The following is a 26529-nucleotide window of genomic DNA, read 5'->3' on the forward strand; positions in this document are numbered from 1 at the left end:
TTCTCTCCAAGTCTGTTTCTCCTTTACAGAGAGCCTCTTTGCTTTTTTCCCCACTCTCGGAATACCTGTTTCCTCAGGAGACAGTGAAGGACATTTCTAGATCGCTTTCGGAGAAGGCTACGCAAGATCTTCTTGCCCAGTCCGCCAAGAGGTTTAAACCTGCTGTGCCGATGGCTAAAAGAGAGGGAGGTACGAATAAAGTGTCCTTCCAACAGCCCTTTCGAGGAAGAACAACCTCGAGACCCGCACTTAAGAGTAGAAGACTGTTTAAAAGAGGACGATCTTCTCGAAGACCATTCTCAAAGCCGCAGTGAGACAGGAGTCCTCCAGACTCCAGTAGGAGCCAGACTTTTGAGGTTCGCGAAGGTCTGGGCTCAGAGAGGGGCGGACAACTGGTCCCTCTCTATCCTCGAGAGAGGATATCTGATCCCCTTCAGGGAAAAACCTCCCTTAACCACCACTCCAAGGGAGTTGGCAGCAAGATACAGAGATCCTTTAAAGAACCAAGCCCTCATACATCTGGTGCAACAGATGTTGGAAAAGAAGGCTATAGAAAAGGTATTAGACCTTCAATCTCCAGGCTTTTACAATCGCCTCTTCCTGGTACCAAAAGCCTCGGGGGAGTGGAGACCAGTGCTGGACGTAAGCGCCCTGAATCACTTTGTGATCAAAACAACGTTCACAATGGAGACGACTTCATCGGTTCTCTCAGCGCTAAGACAAGGGGATTGGATGGTGTCATTGGATCTACAAGATGCCTACTTTCATGTACCCATTCATCCCTCGTCCAGAAAGTACCTAAGATTTATGGTACAGGGCCAAGTATTTCAGTTTCGCACCCTTTGTTTCGGTCTTTCCACAGCTCCCCAAGTTTTTCACGGAGGGATTGATGAAAAATGTAGCCCGCCCATTGGCTACATTTGAAAGGAATAAGAATATCTCTGTATCTCGACGATTGGCTGATTCGCTCTCAATCCAGGAATCAGTGTCTGGAGGACCTAAGATCGACGTTGGATCTGACTCAGTCCCTGGGACTGTTAGTGAACCTCAAGAAATCCCAGATGGATCCCCAGCAAAGCATTGTCTATCTGGGGATTCTGATGGATTCTCGGGGTTTTCAAGTGTTTCCCTCCATAGAAAGACAGGAGCGGTGTATTCTAAAAGTGAAGACCTTCCTAGAGAAAGAACAATGTTCCGTGAGGGAATGGATGAGTCTTCTGGGGACCCTCTCCTCGTTGGAACAGTTCGTTTCTCTAGGGAGGCTTCACATAAGACCCCTTCAATTCTTCTTGAAGGAGAATTGGGACCAGAGGAATTAGGATCTGTGGGACTCTTTTCCTCTTTCCAGAGAAATAAAGGAAAACCTCAGCTGGTGGTTAGAACCTGGCAGACTAAACGAGGGACTATCGCTGCAGTTACCGAACCCCTCCCTAGTGTTGTTTACAGACGCTTCGGAAATGGGATGGGGGGCGACGTTGGGCCTGAGAGAAGTGTCAGGCACCTGGAGTGGGGAACAGGTGTCCTGGCACATCACTGAGTCGCGAACTCAGTGTTGCAAGTAAACTCAGACAACACGACAGCTCTAGCCTACATAAGAAAACAGGGGGGGACTCACTCCCTCTCACTGTACAAGAAGGCGAAGGAGCTTCTTCTATGGTCAAAGGAGCGGAACATCACGCTCTTAACGAGGTTTATCCAAGGAGAGAAAAACGTAAGAGCAGACTTGTTGAGCAGGAAAGATCAAGTCATTTCCACGGAGTGGACCCTGCACTCAGAGGTCTGCAATCAGATTTGGAACCTATGGGGAAGGTCAAACATAGACCTGTTTGCAACACATTGGAATGCCAGGCTGGAGAACTACTGCTCTCCGATTTCGGATCCAAGGGCAGTAGCAATAGACAGTCTCCTCTTAAATTGGGAAGGAATAGACAGATATGCTTTTCCTCCTTTCAAGATCATAGGAGACATCATAAGAAAGTTTGTTTTGACGAAAGGAGCGAAATTGACCCTAATCGCCCCATTCTGGCCAGCTCAAGAGTGGTTCACAGAGGTACTGGAATGGATGATAGATTTTCCAAGGTACCTTCTACCTTCCTTTACGGAACGATCTTCTCAGACAGCCCCACTTCGACAGATACCACAAAAACCTCCCCGCGCTCGGTCTGACTGCCTTCAGACTGTCGAAGGACTCGTCAGAGCGAAGGGGTTTTCACGCGCGGCTGCAAAGGCAATTGCAAGAGCCAGAAGACCTTCAACTATACGCGTGTACCAGTCGAAGTGGGAAGTTTTCCGAAGGTGGGCCAGGAATCAGAATGTATCCTCTTCCAGTACCTCTGTGACGGAAATAGCAGATTTCCTGTTGTATTTGAGACTGAAATGTAACCTTGCAGTCTCGACCATAAAAGGTTATAAAAGTATGCTTTCCTTGGTCTTTAGACATACAGGACTAAACATCACGGAGGACAAGGACCTACACGATTTGATTAAATCATTCGAAACCTCGAAGTCCAAGACAGCTAGACCACCCAGCTGGAACCTGGATGTGGTGTTAAGATTTCTTATGTCAGATAAATTTGAACCTCCCAATAACTCATCGTTTTATGCATTCAACTTGCCTGTCAGATATATACTTGCTATAGACTCCGTCGTCCCCGATAGAAATTCGAATTTCGCGGCACACTCTACAGGTAGGTCAGGTGATCTACCGCCCCGCCGCTGGTGGCGGGAATAGGAATCATTCCCGTTTTCTAAGACAGATTTTCTCTATCGGCCGTGACAGCAACATTGTTGTTGTTACTCCTGATTTGATTTTCGTGTTTTTTCATCGCTATTGATCTTCTAAGCCGGTTATTTTGGTGACGTATTGGATCTTTGGTTTGGCATACTCTTTCGTGGACTGTTTTTTGGGCTTGGTTTTGGATATTTCTCATGATGTCAGATTCTAGCTTTACGGTTAGAAGACAGTGTGTAAATGAGGGATGCATGGTGAGGCTACCGAAAGCTTCGGTAGACCCTCACACAGTTTGTAAGGGGTGTAGAAGGAATGAATGTTCAATTTCTAACACCTGTGATGAATGTGTAAATATGAATGAGGAAGAATGGAAGAATTTAAATTCATATTTAAGGAAATTAGATATGGATAGGGCTAGGAAGGCTTCCTCCAGAAGCGTAAGTAGGTCTCGCTCTAACGAGCCTATTAAATTAACACCTAACCCTAAACCTGTATCTTCTTCCTCTAGTACTAAGACTGCAAATCCGGCAACGGAAATTGCAGATCTTAAAGCTGCGCTACAAAGGATGGAACGTCAAATGCTGACGTTGAAAGGTAAGCACAGTGCTAGTGAATTAAGTGTCCCTAGAGCAGTGGAGGGTGCGTCTGATCAGCTTCATCTCGCTCCCAGGCCTAGACCTCTTCCAAGCTCACAGGTCCCAGAGGAGAAGGGAATGTCAAAAGGCCGTTTACAGGAGGTTATGGGAAATCCCCCAATCCCCAGAAAACCCGATCAGGCGTCCCCCGTCGGCAGATTCTGTGACGACCCGAACTGCCAAGGTATTCGCTATCGAAAAAGCATCCTAAAGAAGTGTTTTTCTTCGTCAGATTCTTCACCGAATGTAAGGGGATGGAGTTCTGATGAACTGTCATGCCCCTTAAAGAGAAGTTGGAAGGCTCCAACTTTGGATTCAAGCCCTGAGCTTTTCTCCGATCTATCACCTTGTGAGAAGAAGAAAAGGAGATTGGTTCCTAAACGGAAATCGGAGTTTCCTTCCGCTTCTAGACATCCCTCACCTGAATCAGGGAAGGAAAAAGAGAATGCGGCTGCGAAAATTATCCTAAATGTGCAGGAGCAACTTTCGGCCTTAGTAGGAGTTTTTACTAAGGAGACTCCCAGGAGAAAGGACTCTTTCCTTCCTATAAAGAAGACGAAGGGAAGGAAAGAAGAAACGAAAGTTTCGGCTTATACTCTGAGGAGTATGAAGAATGCGCCAAAACGCCAACCTGGCGCAAGTGAGCCAGAATGCGTTTGAGACTCCATACGAGTCAGAAGAGCCAGAAGCGCCAGATGCGCCATATGCGCCAGAAGCGCCAGAGGCGCCAGATGCGCCAGAAGCGCCACCCTGCCGAAATGCGCCAGAAGCGCCACCCTGCCGAAATGCGCCAGAAGCGCCAGCTTGGCGCAAGGAATCACGAGCGCCAACCCGGCGCAATGAGCCAAAAGACAATTAAGACAACAAACTACTCTGCACATCAATGCGAAGGAACTCCTGGCAATTCATCTAGCCCTGGAATACTTCGAAGCGGAAGTCAGAGGGGTGGTAGTTCAAGTCAATTCCGACAACACCACAGCTCTGGCTTACATCCGGAATCAAGGGGGCACTCACTCTTTCTCTCTGAACGAAATAGCGAGAGCTCTATTAACCTGGACAGAGGAACGGGGCATTATTCTGCGTACAAGGTTTGTCCAAGGAGTAAAAAACCTAAGGGCAGACAGGTTGAGCAGAAAGAACCAGGTTCTCCCGACAGAGTGGATGCTCCACTCAGGAGTCTGCAGACAAATATGGTCACTCTGGGGGAGACCCCAGATCGACCTGTTTGCCACGTTCCTCTCCAGGAAAATAGACAACTTCTGCTCGATAGAAGAAGATCCCAGAGCCACAGCGATCGATGCCTTCCTCATGGATTGGTAAGGCATAAACGCATACGCCTTTCCCCCCTTCAAATTGCTGGGGGAAGTAGTAAGGAAATTTGTGGCATCGGAGGGAATGAGAATGACTCTAATTGCTCCCTTTTGGCCTTCCCGAATCTGGTTCACAGAGGTACTGGAATGGACGGTGGACTTCCCCAGATCTCTACCAGACAGGACAGATCTGCTCAGACAACCCCACTTCGAGAGGTTCCACAAAAACATCCAAAGTCTCTCCCTGACTGCCTTTCGACTATCGAAAGACTGGTCAGAGCGAGAGGCTTTTCAAAGAAAGTGGCAACTTCAATTGCTAGAGCCCGCAGAGCCTCTAACCCTTGCGGGGTCTACCAATCGAAAGTGGGAAGTTTTCCGTAGATGTGTAGGTCGAAGAAAGCTGTCCTTTCCAATAAACCTCTGTAACCGAAATCGCGGATTTTCTCCTCCTTAAGAGAAGAATCCAAATTCGCCTTATCAACTATCAAGGGATATAGGAGCATGCTCTCAGCTGTTTTTAGAAACAGAGGGCTGAATCTCGAGAATAATAAGGATCTTCATGATCTCATCAGGTCTTTCGAGACTACGAAATTAAGATCGTTGATTCCCCCGAGTTGGAACCTGGACGTTGTCCTAAAGTTCTTGATGTCGGACAGGTTCGAACCTATAGATAAAATCTCATTCAGAGATCTTACTAGCAAATGCATATTCCTGTTGGCTCTCGCAACTGCTAAGAGGATCAGTGAATTGCATGCTTTGGACTCTCGGGTGGGATTTAGAAAAGACTCGGCTGTCATTTCTTTCCAGGATCTTTTCCTAGCAAAGAATGAGAACCCTTTCTAAACCTTGGCCTAGAAGTTTCAAAGTCAAGGGACTCTCTTCTCTGGTAGGAAGAGAGTTGGATCGGTCCCTTTGCCCAGTCAGGGACCTTAAAATGTTTATTTAGAAAAGAACACAGCTTCAGGAATGTCGACAAGGTCTTTGGTGCTCGGTAAGAAACCCCAAGAGACCTATGTCAAAGAACGCACTGGCATTCTTGTCAGAAATGTGATTACCGAAGCTCATAGGAAGTTGCCAAGAGAACTCTTTAAAGCTGCTGAGAGTGAAAGCTCACGAAGTCTGGGCTGTGGTGCAATTCTTCCCTTTCTTTTGCGAAGATATGTCCATGAGAAACATTTTAGCAGCAACTTATTGGAGGTGCAATTCAGTATTTGCATCCCACTATTTAAAGGATGTTAGAATAACATACGATAAATGTTTCGCTCTTGGACCTTATGTATCAGCGGATACTATGCTGGGAAATGGAGCAGACGCTGATCCTTAAATTTGTTTTTAATATTTTAATAATTAGTTTTAATATTGTTGTTGAGTTGTGGGTTGCTTGAAAGGATGTTCGGGGATGACTCTTCAATCTTAGTACTAACCCCAATGAGGATCAGGTGATCGGATTAGTGTCGTGCTCTATGATCATGCCAATAGGCAAGGTGTTTTGTCATGTACGTGGATAGGACCCCATTGAACAAAGATCCTAAGGTTCTGAAGCGTAAGTGGGTAAGACCCCTGTAACAGACCATCAAGAACTCTTAGCATGAGGTCACTACCTCGCTGAGGCTCTTGAAGCGATACGGGCTCCTAGGCAGTAGCCATGAAGTCTTTCGCTAACACAGGTAGGAATCAAGGTTTTTAATTTTATTACCTACAACATATTTTGTTTCCTGTCTATTTCAGTAGATTAGCTGTCTCTTACCCTCCGCCAAAGGTGCCAATCAGCTAAGTATATATCTGACAGGTAAGTTGAATGCATAAAAAAGGGATTTTGACGTAAGGAAAAATCTATTTCTGGGCGATTGGCTCGTGTCGCCAGCGAAATATCCTTTAATCTATTATTTCTTGGGTAAATGTACTAACACATACCAGATAAATAAATAAGAAAAGGTCAGTATAACTGACTCGCTCACCCTCCAAGAGGGTGTCGGTATGAACACTAGGCGAGTGAGACCACTACCACGAGCCAAATACCAATAGAAATCTCCCACAACAAAAACCCTCCATGAGGAGAGCCGACCCACAGAGTGAGCAGCTCGTACTACTACTACTCCATCCCATGCTGCCGACTGCTGCGCCTCTGGTGGCCATCCTGAAGTTAGCAGACAATCTGGGCGAAGGGATGGGTAGGGTGGGATTTCGCTGGCGGACGAGCCAATCGCCCAGAAATAGATTTTTCCTTACGTCAAAATCCCTTTTCTGGGCTCAGCCTCGTGTCGCTGCGCGAAATCGTACCAGAGAAATAGCACAAGATTGTAAACAAAAGTAATAAAATAAATCAGAATAGGTCTCAAATAAAAAATAAAGTAAATATAAAAGGAATATAATTGCTAAAAAGATACAAATACACAGTGATACAAAATAGAAATATGCTTAAATTACCCTTAATTCTAAACATGTTTCTTATCATAAGGTAATTTACATATGTACAGAGGTAAATGGCTTACATGTAACAAAATGGGTATCTGTGTAAAGGCATGTATCAAAAAATATAATAGCAATTAGAGTAGTCAAATGAACAAATTAAACAACAATGATAATATAAGGAATGCATATGACTTAATATACAAAACCCGTAACCATTATAAATGAGATGTATCCCCTAGCATAAAAATAAGGGGTAACATCCATGAGATCAAATCCATAATCATCTGTGAGTGTCCCTAGCAAAAACTAAGGGGCACCCACTACTAATCATAAAAGCAGCTAAGACACCAGGTGAATGTAAATGAACACGGTAGGAATAGACGAACTGTTGGGTGAAGCAGGTAGAAAAGGAGGACTGAATCTTCTACTACAAATTAACTAGAATCAGGGGAAACTATGTTTCCCGCTGCTACTGCTGAAATTTCAGAGCTTCCAAGGACTTAAGGTAATGGCGTTTGAACACTGTCGGCGATTTCCATCGGTATACTTTTCAACTCATCGAAATTCATGTGTTGGAAATAATTAATTGAGGTGGCTACTGCCCTAACATCATGTGCTTTCGGGAAAGAGTCAGGATTGGCTTGTTTAATAAAGTACAGGATTTGCTGCCTGATGCCTTTAATGGATAAAGTACCACCTTTTTCCCTCTTAAAGAGGGGACCCGATGAGGATGAGGAGGTCCTGGACAGAAAGGCTCGTAAGGTTGTAACTGGGCAAAGAGATACATCTTGTGGAAGGGGTAGTACCTTCCAAGGTTCCCACCTCATCAAAGGATCTTCATTCTTTGCTAAAAAGCTACGTTCCGGAGAAAGTAGTACTTCCCCTGTGGGAAGGAATTGAATATGATCCGGAATCCTCTGGATAAAAAGCCGACAGTTCTGAAATTCTTGCTCCTGAAGCTAAGCTTAATAAAAACAGGGTTTTCCTTAAGAGCATTATAAACGAGCATGTGTCATTGTCGGTTTCTGAAGCCAGTTTTAGAACATCGTTTAAGAACCATGAAACTGACGTAGGCCTTACAGAAGGTCTAAGTCTAGCACATGCCTTAGGAATAGACGAGAAGTAGGAATCCGTCAAGTCTATGTTGAACCCAAATTGAAATATCTTTTTCAAGGCTGACTTGTTTGTCGTAATCGTGCTAGCTGCTAAACCTTTTCAAATAAGGATCTGAAAAAAGGATATAGCTGAATTAACTGTCATGATTCTAATATCAGATTCTCTCAGGAAAGATTGCTAACTTTTTGACAGCAGCATCGTACTGTCTCAAAGTTGAATCCCCTTTTATCGGATTCCAAAGAAGAGAATATTCTGAGGGTCAATATTCGCATCTCTTTTTGCCGCAAACTTCATGAAATCCATAAAGTTAGGGTTTTGAGAATCCCTGAGGAAGCGAACACAGTCTTCGTTTGTACTGACTGGGAGAGCTTGGGATTGGGGATCCGAAGAGGACGAAGGCCCAGCTCCAGAATTAGGGGATACCAATTGCTCTTCGGCCAGTCTGGGGCTACTAGAGCCACTTGACCCTTGAACGTCCTGAGTTTGTTTAAAACTTTCATAAGAAGATTCAACGGGGGGAAAGACATAAATCTTCTTCCAGTTGTTCCAGTCTAGAGCCAGGGCGTCCGTGGCATAGGCCAAGAGGGTCCAAGGTTGGGGGCTACATAACAGGGAAGTTTTGTGATTCGCTTGAGATGCGAAGAGAATCCACCTGTAGCCCTGGGACTCTGAAGATCCATTGGAACGAAAAACTGTTGTCAGTGACCATTCCGACTCTAGGGCACTGATCGGGATAACACGCGTCTGCCTATGACGTTTCTCACTCCAGCTATGTGAGTGGAGGAGAGATGCCAACTGAACTTGTCTGCCAGGGAGAAGATGGCTACCATCACATGATTTAGATGACGTGACTTGGAGCCTCCTCTGTTTATACAATGTACTACCACTGCGCTGTCCAGAACTAGCTTTATGTGGAGTACTTGGTGGGCGCAACCTTTTTAGAGTCAAGAACACTGCCATTGCCTCCAGTACGTTTATATGGAACTGACTGAACTGAGGTGACCAAGTTCCTTGAACCTTTTGGACCTGTGAATACCCTCCCCAACCGCTTAAGGACGCGTCTGTGTGGAGGGTAATCCCTGGTGGAGGGAACTGAAGGGGTACGACACTGACAAATTCTTGACTTTCGCCCACGGCCGAAGACGATTCTTTAGAATCAGAGGGACTGAGGATAGTTTGTCCCTGGCCCTGACATTTGCTCGTGAGCGCCAGATTCTGGTTAGGTCTTTCAGTTTGGCTTTCATTAAGACGTTCGTCACTGATGCAAACTGGAGAGAACCCAGGATCCTCTCCTGAGCTCTCCTTGACGCCAGTTTGTGACTTAAGAGAAATTGCTTGACTGACTTCGCTATTTCTTTCCTTTTGGTTGATGGAATCGACAGAGTATGGGAGGATAGATTCCATGAATGCCCAGCCACTGAAAGTCTGACTCTGGAGTGAGTCTTGACTTGATCCTGTTTATCTTGAAGCCTAGATATTCCAGGAACTGAATCACTTTCAGTGTAGCTCTGTGCATTCCTCGACTGTTGAAGCCCAGATCAACCAATCGTCGAGATACGCTACTACCATAATCCCTTGTGATCTGAGTTGTTGCACTACCGCTTCCGCTAGTTTCGTGAAACACCCTGGGTGCCACGTTGAGTCCGAAGGGAACTACCTTGAAGGAGAATGCCTGGTCTCCTATCTTGAAACCCAGATACGGACGGAAGTGTCTTGCAATAGGGATATGATAGTAGGCGTCTGTAAGATCGATAGAGGTGGTGACGGCCCACCGGGGAAGTAAGGTCCGCACCTGTGAGATCGTGAGCATCTTGAACTTGTCGCAGCGGATGGCTAAGTTTAAGCGGGACAAGTCTAAGATTACCCTTCTTTTTTGTGAGCCTTTCTTTGGCACGCTGAACAAGCGACCTTGAAATTTTAATCTCTTGACTCTCGCTATAGCTCCTTTCTGAAGAAGGTCCTCTGCGTACTCTGTCAATTCTTTGGAAGGAAGTTGACGGAAAGGTCTGGATGGAGGTGGGTTCGTCAACCAGCTCCAACCCAGGCCTTTTGACACTATGCTCTGAGCCCATTCGCTGAAGTTCCACCGGTGGCGAAATGAAACAGCCTCCTCCTACCTGAAGTTCTTCATTGGTTTCTGGTAACCGCCTCGGCCTCCTCTTGAAGTGCTTTCCCCTGTTAAAGGGGCCTCCCGATCCTCTCCCACGAAAGGAACGCTTACCTCTGCCTCCCTTACCCGAGCGGTCATACTTCTGTGAAGCTTGACTCTCGAAGGCTTGATTGTAAGCTGGAGAGATGGCGTAAGAGGTGGAGGGCTGAGGCTGAGGGGATATCACATAAATTGGCTGTGATTGAGCCTTAGAGGTGAAGGTTAGGCTGTTTGCACTAAGGGCACCGCTGGAAACTTGCTGAGGAAAGCGTGGCTGCTTTTTCTGGTAAGGATGGAAACGCCTAGGTTTCCTCTGTCCCTTACCTTTAGGTGTTAGGTCTTGTCTCCTCTTAGCCGTAAGGCCCCAACGGTCCTTAAGGCTCTGGTTCAGCCTCGTAGCCTCTGACTGGGACTTCCTTCACCATAGCTTCGGGAAGAGATCTGCTCCCAGATGTTAGACGAGAGTAACCTATTCGGCTCATGTCGAATGGTTGCCTCTTGTAGGACATGCTTCTACAATTCGTTCTAGCAGTGGCAAACTCAAACATATCCGACTGTACCGTTTGAGTCAGGGCTTTGGTCATGAGCTTAAAAAGTGGTTCTGAGCCATAAAGCTATGGTTGCTACCTCGGACATAGCCATAGAGTTAATAGTATGGCTAATCGCGATTTCGCGTCAAATTCAGCCTGAATAAGACCATCTGGGAGCCTGGGTAGCTTTTCACCAAACTGCTCCATAGCACAGTCCGGTTTGAGTTTGCCAGCTGAGAAGGTGTTTGGCAAGTCCTCCCACAATTCTCCGGCTGAGGGGAGCAACGGAGATGTGGGATCTGCTTCCTTCAATTGAGGCATGGGTTCCCCTTCTGGGCCGCTGGGATGGTAGACCTCGCGATCTTTGTCAGGAACGGGAGCGGGGTACTCTCATCCATGTGAAAATGGTTAAAGGGACTCTTGAAAGGTTGTATCCTGGTATGGAGAACAATCCATGTCCTCTAAAACATCTGAGACCATTCTCTCTGAGCCTGGTCTCGTGAATAGAGGACTGTCTCCTTTGGTACCTATCATCCCGTACCATGGCTGAAGCTGTAAGCCTTGCGTAGCCTATGAACGGAGGCTGGAGGTCTTCCGGGAAGAACTCGAAGTCCTCTATCCTTCGAGTTCCGAATTCCGGTATGGAAATGAGACCGTCTTGGAAGGGGGCGTATGACGCTACTCTCCATGGATTGTTCATCGAGAACGGAGGTAGCGAGTCATACGGAGGAAGCTGAGTTCCACTCGTATTGGAAAGTGGAGGAGAGGCTAGAGGGCTTCTCTCAGTCCGGCTATAATGGAGTCTTGGGAAGTAATCCTATCCGACAGACAGAGATCATTTGTTCCATGCTACTCTTTAGGGACCCCAACCAGGTCGCCCACCTGTTGCAACAGGCCAGCATTGGAGTCCAAGGCCGGAGCTGCTGCGGAGGTGGAGGGGTGGCTCTGAATCGGAACCAAGGGTAGCGGAACTGGTGACTCTGCCGGAGTGCGAGATCTCTCTCTGGAGGATTTACTCCTCGAGGACTTAGAGCCGGAGCTAGAAGCTTTAGACCTGTCTGCTCCGGGATTCGTAGCCGGAGACTTACGTGAGGAGGAATGATGCCGAAGCCGACTTCTTAGACGACGACGACGCCTTAGTCAAGGATTTCACTGCTTGACCCTTGACCTTAGGTCTAACCGAAGCGTCAGGAGGAGTATATAATTCATCACCTGTAAAGCCTTGGAATGGAGGAGAGGTTGCAGGAGTAGAAGAAAACAGTTACACCCAAGGGTGACCCTTGGGTGTCCACCTACTTACCTCGACCAACAGGTCGTCTACACCTACCATAGGTTCCACATTAATATCTAGAGTCGCGACGTCCGTGGAGATATCCTGGTCTTGATCAGTTAATGAGGCAGCCAGCTGTTGTTGGATGAAGGCGATAGTAGGGGCCGCCTCTACTGGGTCGACGTATCCTGTCGCCTTGCCTCCGGGGAGATTAACAGCGCCAACCGCTTCTCTAAGATGTAGGGCTACCCTTGGCGGCGTTCTTCCCAAAAACCGCGACCCAGGCCCGCAGGGTTGCCAGTGCGGTATCCTTCACTGCTGGCGCCTGGAAGAGAGGGGCGTAGATTAGATTTAAGAATCACTTAAAACTAAAACTTAAATTATAAACTTAAACTTAGATGCCTTAAGTTAAAGTGGGATGATGAAAACTTAAGCACTAAACGGAAGCGGAGCAGCTACCGGTAGTGGGATACTCACCCTTCTAAAAGCTGCTCACAGATTCGTAACATATGGTACACGTTTCATGGTACCAGACCTGGATGTCCCGTGCAGCGTCGCGCATGGAGCATGGGACCGGCAAACTTCGTGTCCACATGGGTCCTGAAGTGCTGGCGGCAGCCGGATGCACTCACAGTTGGTGGCCTGTAAGTGGGAAGATACATGAGTATCTTAAAGAATAACACTTACAGGCTAAAGGACAGAAGAACTCCGTTGCATGCCGGAGCTCGGAAAAAAATTTGGGCATAACCCCCCCCTGCCTCGCCTGAATAGGCTATAATCCCGGAGATATCCGGTAAGACATGTAAGGGAGGGGGGGAAAAGGTTTAAGGTACTTAAGATAAACTTATAGTTAATCTAATAACGCTTAAACCTAAAACACAAACGAACCGGACCAAGTCCAGTGCGTGGCGGAGTTTAGTAACTCAGCAATGCGGTAAGGTTAGCAGGGACCCACTGTATGTTCCGGTCCACTCTACTAGGTGGACTAACATCTTCCCGCTGGATGCCAGGACTCCGATCAGGAAAGGAGTCCTAGCAAGGTCGGGAAGAGCGAGGAGACATACAGGCTCGAGCGAACCGGAGCGACAAGGAAGCAACGGATGGGGGGAAAAGGCCAGACCCCCCACCACATCACCACCGGGGCGGACGAGAAGCCGGAGAGGGTCACGTCCAGTCAGGGTCTGTCCCGTCTCCCTGGCCCTCCGCCTGGGGGGAGAGAGGGAGGCATGCTCGGGTATGTGGAGCGAGCGTGGGCAGACCGACCCACCCTCCCCCGACTCTATGGAAGAGCGGGAGGAGGGGGGAGGGGGGGGGGGGAAGACTGGGCAGGCGTCTTGGCTGTCTCGTGATCGCGTAGTGACCACGAGGCGGTAAGACTAAAATAAGATAACTAAGCCTAGGACCAACCAACTGATCAGAGAGATGCTATCGGGAAGCAACTGAACTGAAAAGCGGTAGCATGGAGACCTACTGGGCCAAAAAACCGACTGATCAGCGGAAGATGCTATAGGGAAGCAACCGAACTGCATGAGCGGTAACATAGGCTCAAGGAGCCAGGACCTAGGCTAAGCCAGACGCCTAACTAACATAGCTCACAACAAAAATACATGGTATAATAAAATAAAATAAAAGAAAGTAAAACAATATAGTAGGAGAAAAAATCCAGGAGTGTACGACTAACCCGAAGGAAAGTCTACCACTCAAAGCTAGTCAGAGGCCGATACTAAGAGCCGGGGACTAGGGTCTGGAAAGAAGTAAGCCTACATAAGGTAAAAGACATGCATGCATGACAAACCGAGTAGACAGTACCCTAAGTAAAAAGGATAATAAATATAGAGCGTACATAGATAAGGGGATGTTCTAGGTATGGGAGACCGAGAACGAACCCACCACGCGGCAGAACCATGCTGCCATGCTTCCGACCCCGAGTTCGTATTTATACCTAAAAAACGGCAAATACTGACTGAGGGCCGGAAAAAACCAACCAACTAACCATAAATACTGAGTACTTAACTTAGCTGCTGCAATAGCTGCACGCTCCATCATAGATAAATCCAACGAAAGGGCACAAAAAAACACAGAGAGAAAAATATCACGTCTGACTCGTGTGCGCTAACTGAAAAGGATGGCCACCAGAGGCGCAGCAGTCGGCAGCATGGGGATGGAGTAGTAGTAGTACGAGCTGCTCACTCTGTGGGTCGGCTCTCCTCATGGAGGGTTTTTGTTGTGGGAGATTTCTATTGGTATTTGGCTCGTGGTAGTGGTCTCACTCGCCTAGTGTTCATACCGACACCCTCTTGGAGGGTGAGCGAGTCAGTTATACTGACCTTTTTCTTTATTTTATTTATTCTCTGGTATGTGTTAGTACATTTACCCAAGAAATAATAGATTAAAGGATATTTCGCGCAGCGACACGAGCTGAGCCCAGAAATGTTATTGTCATGATACAATAAAGTTTTATGCATACTTACCTGGCAGATATATACGGTGTATGGCCCACCCGACCTCCCCTCAGGAGACAGGTGGAAGAGAAAATCTGTCTTAGAAAATGGGAATGATTCCTATTCCCGCCACCAGCGGCGGGGCGGTAGATCACCTGACCTACCTGTAGAGTGTGTCGCGAAATTCGAATTTCTATCAGGGACGACGGAGTCTATAGCTAAGTATATATCTGCCAGGTAAGTATGCATAAAACTTTATTGTATCATGACAATAACATTTTAGGGATTTGACTAGGAAATCTATTTTCCTCTTTGCATTAGCATCAGCTAAAAGAATAAGTGAACTCCAGGCTTTAGAAGGCACAGTGGGCTTCAGGAAGGATTCTGCAGTGTGTTCATTTAACCCCCTTTTTTAGCCAAAAATGAGAATCCTTCTAAGCCTTGGCCAAGGACGTTTGAAGTTAAAGGATTGACTTCCCTAGTAGGGAGAGAGATAGAGAGAACCTTGTGTCCGGTAAGGGAGCCTCAAGTTCTATCTAGAGAGGAAAAAAGCAAATGGAGGAAAACTCGGAGAGCCTTTGGTGCTCAGTAAGAGATCCGAGAAGAACGATGTCGAAGAATGCACAGGCATTCTTTATCAGAGATATTATTATAGAAGCACATACTTCCTGTGAAGAGGAACATCTCGGACAGATGAGAGTTAAAGCACATGAGGTCAGAGCCATGGCCACCTCCTTAGCTTTTCACAAGAATATGTCGTTGCAGGACTTAATTGGATCCACATATTGGAGATGCAATTCTGTGTTTGCATCTAATTATTTGAGAGATGTACGTGTGACTTATGATAAGTGCTTCTCTCTCGGACCTTACGTATCTGCGGATTCGGTGCTGGGACAGGGGGCTGAAACCAATATTGCTTAGTTTAGATAGATTAGGAATTTTAATCTTGTGGTGTTGTTTTTTATGGTCGATTGAAAGTGGTCAGGGAAAAGTACCACTTTCAAATCGTAGTTTATAACAAAGTAGTGTGGTCAGGTGGTCGAGATTGGTTATTTCATGCTCCTTGTAATGGTTTGGACCTAGGCTCTGTCTTGTAAGAGGGTTAGTCCCCGTTGATATGACAAAGGTGAAGGCTCTACCATGTTAAGTGGGGATAGGCCCCATTTGGTACGATCCGAAATTAAGGCTCTGTCGAAGGTAAGCGGGCTAGCCCCCATTGACATGATCCAGAAGAGTTCTCAGTGGACAGGTCTCATCCTCACTGGAACTCTTGAGGCAAGCAGACTCATAGACAGTATTCATGAAGTCTTCTGCCCAATAAGGTAGGAATCAAGGTATTTAAGTTTATTTATAGTACCTACAACAAAAGTTGTTTTCCCTGTTTTTTGAATTGCTATTTATATTGAGTAACTATCTCTTACCCTCCTCCAAGGGTGCCAATCAGCCAAGTATATATCTGCCGGGTAAGTTGCATGTGTAAAAATGAAATTGTTAAGATACAATAAAGTTTTACACATACTTACCTGGCAGATATATGCGTTTAATGGCCCACCCAGCCTCCCCTCAGGAGATAGGGGGAAGAAAAAATCTGTCAGAAAACGGGAATGATTCCTATTACCGCCACCCAGCGCGGCGGTAGGGAGGGGGTGATCACCTGACCTACCTGTTAGCGTGTGCCGCGAGTTTTGAATTCTGTCGGACGTTAGAGACATTAGCTAAGTATATATCTGCCAGGTAAGTATGTGTAAAACTTTATTGTATCTTAACAATTTCATTGTTATGATACAATAAAGTTTCAAACATACTTACCTGGCAGATATATACGATTGATGGCCCACCCAGCCTCCCCGCAGGAGACAGGTGGAAGAGAAAATCTGATAGAAAACGGGAATGGTTCCTAGTCCTGCCACCCAGAGCAGGGAGGTAGATCACCTGACCTACCTGTAGCGAGTGCCGCGAAATTTGAATTTCTGTCGGGGACGACGGAGTCTATAGCTAAGTATATATCTGCCAGGTAAGTATGTTGAAACTTTATTGTATCATAACAATATCATTTTAAGTACCTTGAGTTTTGAAAAGAATTCCTTTTGCTTCCGCTTGCAATGAGGCGTGTAAATTAAGTAAAGTTTGTTACATAATTTATATGGAAGTTGTTCAATTACCAGCTTCTCTCCTCCTAGTGGGGTTGTGTTGTCATTGCATCTCATGCGGTGCACTTAAGGTGTTACTCAAGGTTCTTTGCAGCATCCCTTCATCCCTAAGCTGCAACCCTGATCATTTCTTTTACCATACCTCAGTTCATATTCTCTTTCTTCTATCTTATTTTCCACCCTCTGCCAGTCCCACGTTGGACGAGTGGTTTACGTGCTCGCCTACCAACTCGGTAGTCGCGAGTTCAATGCCCCCAACATGGAATCAGAGGAATTTATTTCTAGTGATTAGAAATTCATTTCTCGATATAATGTGGTTCGGATCCCACAACAAGCTGTAGGTCCTGTTGCTAGGTAACCAATTGGTTCCTAGCCGTGTAAAAATAGCTAATCCTTCGGGCCAGCCCTAGGAGAGTTGTTAATCAGCTCAGTGGTCTGGTTAAACTGAGATATACTTAAGTTTTTTCACCCTCTGCTGACAATTGTTTCAATATTATTTTCACTGAATGACTGATAGGTCCCAGTGCATGTCCCATGGTCTAAATTTTATGTTCCACTTTCAGTTACCACCTTCTCAGATGATTTATTTTGTAATGCAGTCATTATTTTATAAGCAACAGGATATCTTAACCTAAATTATTGCTGTGAAAATTTTAAGATTGAATTTTATCTCATGCCCTGGAATGAACGGTGTTAATGCCAATTTGTATACTATTAAGATTTACCCTTTCTACAGGTTTGTTGGTTGTGCCCATAGGGTATATGCATAGTTATGAGCAATGGGAGATCTGGAGCAGTTTGAGGACCTGCTGCTACGCAGCGCCCGAAATGGAGATTGTAAAACTTTGGAAGAGATTTTGCAGGCTCGACAGGATGGGAAAGTTAACCTCGATATCAGCTGCAAAGGTAGGAAATAGGAAATTAATATCGTGTATATTATAAATAATTTAGTATATTACAACACATTATGTTTTTGTTTATGTTATGCTTCCCCATTGCTTCTTTGACACCTTGTTTGGCAGTTGAATACATTGTTAGACTCTTTATCCTATAATTTGATAGGGTTAGATGCCTCTCTAGTTCTTCATGCAGTGTTTTTCAACATTGTTTAAAAATTGGAAATGCCTTTATTTATAGGTTTTGACATTTCCATCCAATTGAACTTTAGCAAGTGTAACCGAGGTGAATATGACCTAAGACATGATGCGTGATGAATGTGCATTTACCAGAACATGTCCCATTGACTGTGTCGTGTATTCTTCCAAAGGAAAGTATGTATGTATTATTATTAATTATTTTCATTTTTTATACTGTAAAAGCAATCTTATTTTTTAGGGAAAACAAAAATCAACCAAGGATGGACTCCATTACATCTGTCAAGTTACTTTGGACACAAAGACTGTGTGGAAACTTTGCTAAGACATGGCGCAGCAATTGATGAATTAAATGATGCTGGCGATACACCTTTACATAAAGCAGCACTTACAAATAGAGAAGTGAGTAGGCTTCTAAATCATGGAAATCAACTTGGCCTAATAGGGTGTGGTTATCTGTTTGCTCCTTGTGTTAGATTTTAGTTTATGAGATCAAATTTGGCAGTTCATTTGTTTCATGTATTTCAGACATTCATTTTCTCCCCAGTTGGATTTCTTAGTAAATACTAAATGCTGAAGATGAGTGATGATGAATTTTTTTTAGATTTATAAAGTATATTACAATTACTGTATGTGTAATTGTGTAGTGAAATATTTTTATTGGTTCACCTTAAAATCTTGTATGACTTGGAGGACATAATTTAGTGATGAAAAAATACCAGTTTTATTATTGCATGGTAAGAGAGATTTTAATAATAAACATGGGCTTTAACCTTCATCTCAGAGGTTATGCTTCTTTTGCGATTAGATTGTTTGTACCTGTCTATTGTGTTTAAAGATTTTCACCGTGCTGTATTAGATTTGAGTGCGTAAGAATATATTGGTAATATTACGTAATGTAAAAGTTTCTGATTTTAGGTTAGGTTTTTTGAAGTGCCCCAAAGTTTAGTTAAATATGGTATGACTTTTATTGTGCAGTAATTCCAAGTTGCATTTCCTCATGAATTGTTTATATTTTCTCATTAAAGGATGTAGTTCTGTTGCTGCTAGAACATGGTGCCAGTGTCTCAACCATCAATGGCGATGGGCTGCGGCCTTCAGACCTTCCTCGTGATATTCAGGTAAATTACATTTTCTTTTCTTTTTTGTTATCAGGTTCAGGTTATATGTCATTCAAGGATGGTCAGCATATCTGCTTAACAGATAGTGTAGCGTTAGTTTAATTGTGTTCTTGGACCTTTAATCTGGTTGAAAAGAATTTTTTACAGAAATGTATTACTTGTATCACCTATTGTAAGTGATGATCCAGTCATAAAGTGGTTCATTTCTATCTGCAGTAAAAAAAATAATTAATTTATGTACAATATTAATTACCTCACTTTTTTTATGGCTGTAGTTAGTTTAGAAGGATAATGGTTATGCTACATATAGTGATATCAGTTAAAAGGATAGGTGGTTTTATGTGATATTTTCCTTTTTGCTAGCTTTTCAGTCCCCATTTTTAGTGGACTTCTCATTAATGAATACAATGGAGCTTCATTCCAGTCAGAATTAGTTATGAAGTGGTATAACAATGGGAAAACCTCCTTGTATTTTATTTTACTTTTGTTGCGCTGCTCAAATTGGGGCTGTTTTAGGTAAAGAAAGGAGTTTTGAGTCTTTCATTAGCTATATCCTTTTTTGGAGGAAGCTTCTTGCTCAATGTGTCACAGTTTTCATTACCTGCTTTGGTTACCCGAGATGTGTGGTACTGTAACTGGTGTTATCATTGGTAGTAGGTGCCGTGTTTTTCTTCGTTGGGAGTTGGCGCCGTGATTTTCCTCATTTATTTTTTCTGTCATTAACACAGCAATGCTTACATTTTTGTACATGAGCAAGACTCATTATCATTGTTCCATTCGCTTGTTGTTTGACTGATATGCCTTACTCACAGAAGATTTTTATGCTTATTGAAATGAACACTTGGATGCCATACATTTGCACACTGGATCTGTCAGGTGCCTTTAGAAGACAAAATTTGCCTTTTATATTGTAGATGAAAATAAATACGTCTTTGATGATGTCCCATGTATAGTAGGTTAGAGATGTGTCTTGGTCACCACACAAATCATGATTCAATGTTAGTTTTGATAATTTAATTTGAAAATACTGCAGGGTTGTGGATTAAAATTTAATGTAATAATTAGTGCAGGTGTTATGAATATAATTGTAACAGAGTTACTGAATTGTATTACACTATGATATGTATAGAGTGATACAAAAACTTGGCTATGTAAATAGTTGAATTGACATGCATACCAAGCTATACTACTGAACATTGGTTATTGGTAGTGTTACAAGCACTCTAATTATGTTTATAATGTATTCAGTGCTTATTTTATATTTGCACAAGTTAGCTATTCATTATAATATTGGTAGTCATATTTTATGATAAATTATTAAAAACTGCAATCACAGCACTGGTTTTCTTTGGTATATGTGAGGTACACGTTCTTAGTTACTTTTGGAAAAACGGGATACCAAGTCAATCTTGGTTAATTGTATTTGATTAATGGAATTTGAGAGCATATTTTGCATATTTATCGACACTAAACAAATACCTTGTAAGGAAGATGGTGCTAAACCTTTGCTAATTGTCATGGAATTAGTTGACAAGTTGAAGTTCAAATCATTCATAGTTTATGCAGGAATGACATATGTTCAAGTTGAGAAACTTCCATCGTGGCAGCAGTTCCACTGAATCTTGAGACACTGAACTTTTAGCTGGCTTAGACTAACCATAAAAAAAGTAGTAAAGTAGTCACTGGTTGATGACATGAAGAGACAGGAAGCATGGAGGAAGGACCAGTATCTCTACATTATCTCATAGGCTGTATGAGAGTGAATTGCCCTTGGAAGCAGTGATGTCAAAATCAAATAACCTTTGAGGTTGTTTGTTCTATAGAGGAGAGAATGAGATTCTAATTTTTGTTATTTTTCCAAGAAGGAAAGTAGTCTGCACAGCATGCACTAACAGCTTTCTATGTAAGAGATGTTGCATCCAATTGGAAAAAAGCATTATAGACCCAATTTGATATTTTACGTAGAACCTCTAGGTCTAACCAAAGATAGGTACACATAATGCCCCTGTGCTTGCTTCTTATACTTCATATGCATAGTATAGTATGTTGCATTCCAAATCTGCTCAGCAAAGTCCCACTGCATGGAATGTATGATTGGATATCAATCCCATTGTAAGAAAAGCAATAGGAGCAGTATTCAACCACCTATCTCTGTATTATAAACAGCAGTTTTATTGTAGTGTCTTACCGAACAATTATAGAGCCGTGATTTCCACGAGCGGCAGGATACTAAATTCAAATTTAGCGCGTCGGCGTCGCCAACACTGGTGGTGATGACGTCATCTCCCTCCACTCGCGGGAGAACCAGGTACAACTGCCCAGCCCAGGTGAATCCAATTCTTTTCCTGCCGGCGTCCGGTGAACATCGGTGGTCGGTGCGGTTGGATGACTTTTGCTTCGCTTTTTTTCTGGTGGTGGAATTGATCTTCGGAATTGTGAAGTACTCTTTTTTGCGTTGTTGTTATTTTGCTTTTTTATTTAGGCATTTGCCATGTCGGATTCTAGTCCGTCGGGAGTTAGGTTTTGCATCTCAGGATGTAAAAACTAGATTATCCAAGTTGATATGATTCTCACACTAAATGTGTTAAGGTAGGGGGGACAGGTTTGTTCAGCAGATCGAACATGTAACGAGTGTTAGTGATTGGACTGATTCTCAATGGAAGTTTTTTAGTTCATACTCGAGAAATTAGCTAAAGACAGAATTAGAAAAGCAGCGCTTAGGGAAAGTAGACTTAGCTCTGCTTCGTCTTGCGATGCATCTGTTCCTTCTGTTTCTCCTCAAATTGTTATGTCTCCTTTAACTACACCTCCTATTCCTCCTACTAATCCCACTTCTCCGGCTTCCCGTGTAGTTTCTTCCGACACCATTGCCAGTCTGGAATCGAGGTTAGATCAGAAATTTTTCGGTACTAGCGAATACGGTTTTGCAACTTGGTAATTCAGTTAAGACGTTTTTGGAGAAAGCGACCTCAGGTAAGAGTGTAGTTGAGGGTGCGTCTGTCTGTCCTGACACGTCTCCTAGACAAAGGTCACTGTCCAGCTCCCCCGCACCGGGGAGAAGGGAAGACCATACCGGAAGTCCAAGGGAGTCGACGGGATTTGCCCACAGACAGGCGCCTCTCTTGTTGAGCCTGTTGCGCCTCAACAGGGCTCGGTTAAGCGTTGGAAAGGTGTTGCGGTCAGACGCCTTTCGAATGATTCAAGCGATCGTCTCCGGTCGCGCGGCGCTCTTGGCGAGATTCGCCCGTTTTCGCGTCCCTTAAAGAGGCGTTCAGGCGCCGATTCTTCGCCTCCTCCAGTCAAGCGGTAGAAGGAGCCTGAGAGTAGGGTTTGCGCCGCGGCCGTTAGCGGCTCGTTCGTCGCCTCAATCTGTGCCTTTTTCGGCTCCATCTACTAGTAGAGATTGTGGTTTTAGCGCTGTAGCTAGCAGTTCTAAGTGTTTCTTTAGGCGCTTTTTCGTCTGTTTACGCCTGATGCGCCTGTTTCGCCTCGAATTTCGGCGGCTCCGAGCGAGGCGCAAGTAGTTTTTTTCCGCCTCCTGCTGAACATTAGGGCTCTTCCAAGCCTACGTTAACTGTTTTTGATTCGTCTCTGGCGCCTTTGCGCAAGCAGTTAGAGATGTTAACCAACTGGATGAATGAGTCCAAGGGTGGTTCGAAACCTTCAGATCCGGTTGTAGTTCCGTCTACTTCTTCGGCGGTATCGGAGAATGAAGAAGAAGTAGAGGAGGAGGATTCACATCACCTCTCGTGTTATTCACGTCTCCTTAGATTTTCTTCTGGTATCTTATCCGATTATTTTGAGAAAGCGGCTCCGCGCTCCCCAACTTCGACTTTTTTGATGAGGAGGAAAACTTCAGACCCTCTCCTCCCAAAACTTGTTCTATCTAAAGCGGTTAGACATTCGTTGAAAGACGGAGAAATGGATGTCTTATTGAAAAGAGACTTAGGGAAGGCTCCCGTTTTTTGGCTTACCCTCCCTCTAAGTTGCTTCGTAAGAGGTATAGGGTAGTATAACTGGGGAAGCTCCTTCTCTGGGAGTTTCTGCCTCCTCCCAGGGAGACTTCTCCAGTTTAATCACTCCTCTAGAAGATCTGCTTTCGCCGCAGCGAAAGTTTTCTTTACAGCGCCTGAGTGGACCACGTTGTAAAGAATCAATTTAAACTTTTGGAAGTCTTTAGCTTCCTTGATTGGACTATTGGCGCTTTAGCGGCCAAGATCGAAGACTGTCCTTCTCTTTCCCAGGAGTTAGCGGAGGATTGGATTGGTGTTCTGTCCTGTGCGGACAAAATCCATTAGGGATGGATGGGATGAGTTAGCTTCGCTCATCGCCTTTGGTACCCTTAAGAAAAGGCAACTTTGGTGCTCCTTTGCTTCTAAAAGGGTTACGTCCCAACAGAAGTCTGCTCTCTTGTTTGCTCCTTTTGTGAAAGATAACCTCTTTCCAGACGAATGTAGTGTTGTCAATTTCGTCTGCGCTAGATAAGAAATCTACTTCGGATTTACTGGCACAGTCTACTAAGAGACCTAAAGCTCCTGTGGAGACTGTTCCTTCGGTTTCTCCTCTGGCCCAAGCGCCTTTTCGAGGGAGAAAACCCAAGCGCTTCTTTCGGCCGAAATCGAATTTGCGACCTCAGTCTAAGGCCTCGGCCAAGGTTAACAAACCTTCCAAATGAAAGCTCGGTTCTTCATGCACCAGTGGGAGCCAGGCTGGCTCTGTTTTGGGAGGAATGGGAAAACAGAGGAGCAGAAGCCTGGGTAGTGCAAGTACTCAAGTTCGGCTTATCGTATTCCTCTCGTTTCACCTCCCTCGCTCTCACCTGTGGCCTAATTCCAATTCCAGGCATACTCTCCGGGCTCAGACAAATTTCTGGCGCTAGCCGCAGAAGTGGAAGCGCTTGTTCTCAAAGAAGCGATAGAACAGATAGAAGGGGATTTTCCTCCAGGCTTTTACAATCGCCTTTTTGTAGTTCCCAAGTCATCAGGGGGCTGGAGGCCGGTTTTGGATGTGAGCGCCCTGAACTTGCATGTCCAGAAAACAAAATTTCATATGGAGACCACTCGGTCGGTTCTGGAGTCCATCAGACGGGGATTGGATGGTCTCTCTGGACATGCAAGACGCTTATTTTCACATTCCGATACATCGCGAATCTCGGAAGTACCTGAGGTTCATGTTCGAAGGCAAGGTGTTTCAGTTTCGGGCGCTTTGCTTCGGACTAGCGACCGCTCCTCAAGTTTTCACCAGGGTTCTATCCCCGATAGGAAGCTGGCTACACATATTAGGAGTAAGAATCTCCCTCTATCTGGACGATTGGCTTCTCCGGTCGGAATCAGAGAGTCGGTGCATGAAGGACCTTGGAACAACTCTGGATCTTGCCAGAAAGTTAGGAATTCTGGTCAACAAACAGAAGTCCCAGTTGGTTCCATCTCAGAGCATCCTTTATTTGGGGATGATTCTGAATGCTCAAGTTTTTTCGGGCTTTTCTGTCCCCGAAGAGGGTTCAAGGCTGTCTGGAGACAGTTCAGGAGTTCTTGGACAAAAAGGTAAGTTCTGCCAATCAGTGGATGAGGCTCCTGGGCAAATTGACGTCAGTGGAGAAATTTGTGACGTTGGGAAGACTGCACATGAGACCTCTGCAGTTTTTCCTGAGAGCCTCTTGGTGCAGGAAGACACAACCAGACTCGATTACCTTTCCTGTCACAGATCAAATAAAAGAGGACCTAAGGTGGTGGCTCTCTCGAGCAAGGTTGGAAGAAGGGTTAGATCTACGACCCATCCTCCCGAACCTACAGTTCTTTTCCGACGCATCGGACACAGGTTGGGGAGCCCTACTGGGAAATCAACGGACTTCAGGAGCTTGGTCGGAGAAGGAGAAGAAGTTCCACATAAATGTAAAGGAACTGTTAGCAATTTTCTTAGGGCTCAGACAGTTTCGGAGCTTAGTAGAAGGCCGAGTAGTGGCAGTGCATTCCGACAACTCCACGGCTCTCTCGTACGTGCGGAAACAGGGGGGGAGCTCAGTCTTTCTCTCTGTACGAAGTAGCCAAGGATCTCCTCCTGTGGTCAAACGAAGCGAAGGTTCAGCTAGTCCCGAGATTTGTTCCGGGAAAGATGAACGTCCTGGCGGACGAGTTAAGTCGTCAACAGCAAGTGTTACCTCTGGAGTGGACTTTGGACAACAAGATTTGTCAGAAACTTTGCGCCTTTGGGGACGACCGTCAATAGACCTGTTCGCGACATCGAGGAACAACCGTCTTCCTCTCTTTTGTTCTCCAGTCCCAGATCCTCTAGCTTGGTCGGTGGACGCAATGCTGTTGGAGTGGTCGGGTCTGGAAGCTTATGCATTCCCTCCGTTCGGTCTAATAAGAGAGGTGCTGAACAAGTTCATGTCGCACAGCAATGTAACGCTAACGTTAATCGCTCCCTTTTGGCCCAGGAAAGAGTGGTTCCCGGACCTTCTCCAGTTGTTTAGTAGACTTCCCCAGACTTCTTCCTCCAGAGAAGTGGCTTCTCAAACAACCTCACTTCAAGAGGTTCCACCAAAACTTGTCCGCTCTAGCTCTGACAGGGTTCAGACTGTCCGGAATCTTGTCAGAGCGAAAGGATTTTCAAGAAGAGCTGCAGAAGCTATCGCTCGTTGTAGGAGAGATCCTTCTAACAAACTCTATCAAGGGAAGTGGAGATCTTCAGAGAGTGGTGTAGAAGTGCTAAAGTCTCTACTTCTGCGACCTCTTTAACAGAAATAGCAGATTTGCTTCTATTTCTTAGGAACTCTAAGAAACTGGCTCCTTCGACGATCAGAGGATATAGAGCCATGCTCTCTTCGGTTTTTCGATCATCGAGGTTTGGATGATTTCCTCCATTTCAGATCTGTCGGACCTCATTAGGTCTTCGAAACCACTAAGCTCCCGCAAGATACAGTGGCTTGGAACTTAGATGTGGTGCTTAAGTTCATCAAGGGGACCACCGTTGAGCCTTTGAAGTCGGCTTCACTCAGGAACTTGACTAAGAAGGCACTCTTTCTTATTGCACTAGCTTCTGCTAAGCGTGTCAGCGAATTGCACGCTATAGACAAAAGAGTCGGTTCTCTCAAGGCAATGCTGTATTTTCGGTATCTTTGACCTTTCTAGCCAAAAATGAGAATCCTTCTAATCCCTGGCCGAGGAGTTTTGTGGTAAGGAACTTATCTGATTTGGTTGGACATGAGGAGGAAGAAAGCTCTTATGTCAGTCAGCGCCGCACTATTAAGCAGAATCTGTTTGCCACTAAGGGTATCAGAGGACAATCTTCTAAGCTCTGGACCTCGGTTCAAAAATCCCTCTCGTCCTCTTTCTAAGAAAGCTATATCGTTCTTTATTAGAGAGCTTATCAGGGAAGCTCACTCGCAGTCCGAGAACGACAAACTTTCTTTCCGTTCGAGATGTTAAAGGCTCACGAGGTTAGAGCAGTGGCAACTTCTTTAGCATTCAGAAAGAATTTATCTTTAGCTTCGATTCTTCAGAGGACGTTCTGGAGATCGAATTCGGTTTTGCGAGTCATTATCTCAAAGAGATAGAAACGGTTTTCGAGA

The 26529-nt window shown here is 44.9% G+C and overlaps 1 protein-coding gene across 4 annotated transcripts in view; it reads left to right on the top strand.

Annotated features, from left to right (window-relative positions):
• The window catches only part of LOC135208023 (oxysterol-binding protein-related protein 1-like), a 186896-nt gene that overhangs the window by 33723 nt on the left and 126644 nt on the right, over nt 1–26529 (top strand). For all 4 annotated transcript variants that reach the window (XM_064240142.1, XM_064240148.1, XM_064240134.1 and 1 more), the window contains exons 2-4: nt 17481–17650; nt 18080–18240; nt 18867–18959. In XM_064240142.1, the coding sequence (XP_064096212.1) occupies nt 17524–17650; nt 18080–18240; nt 18867–18959 (381 nt within the window). In that variant the 5' untranslated portion in view covers nt 17481–17523. The remainder of the gene's footprint in view (nt 1–17480; nt 17651–18079; nt 18241–18866; nt 18960–26529) is intronic.

This window comes from Macrobrachium nipponense, chromosome 11 (assembly GCF_015104395.2).
Source record: "Macrobrachium nipponense isolate FS-2020 chromosome 11, ASM1510439v2, whole genome shotgun sequence".
NCBI classification, from domain to species: Eukaryota; Metazoa; Arthropoda; class Malacostraca; order Decapoda; family Palaemonidae; genus Macrobrachium; species Macrobrachium nipponense.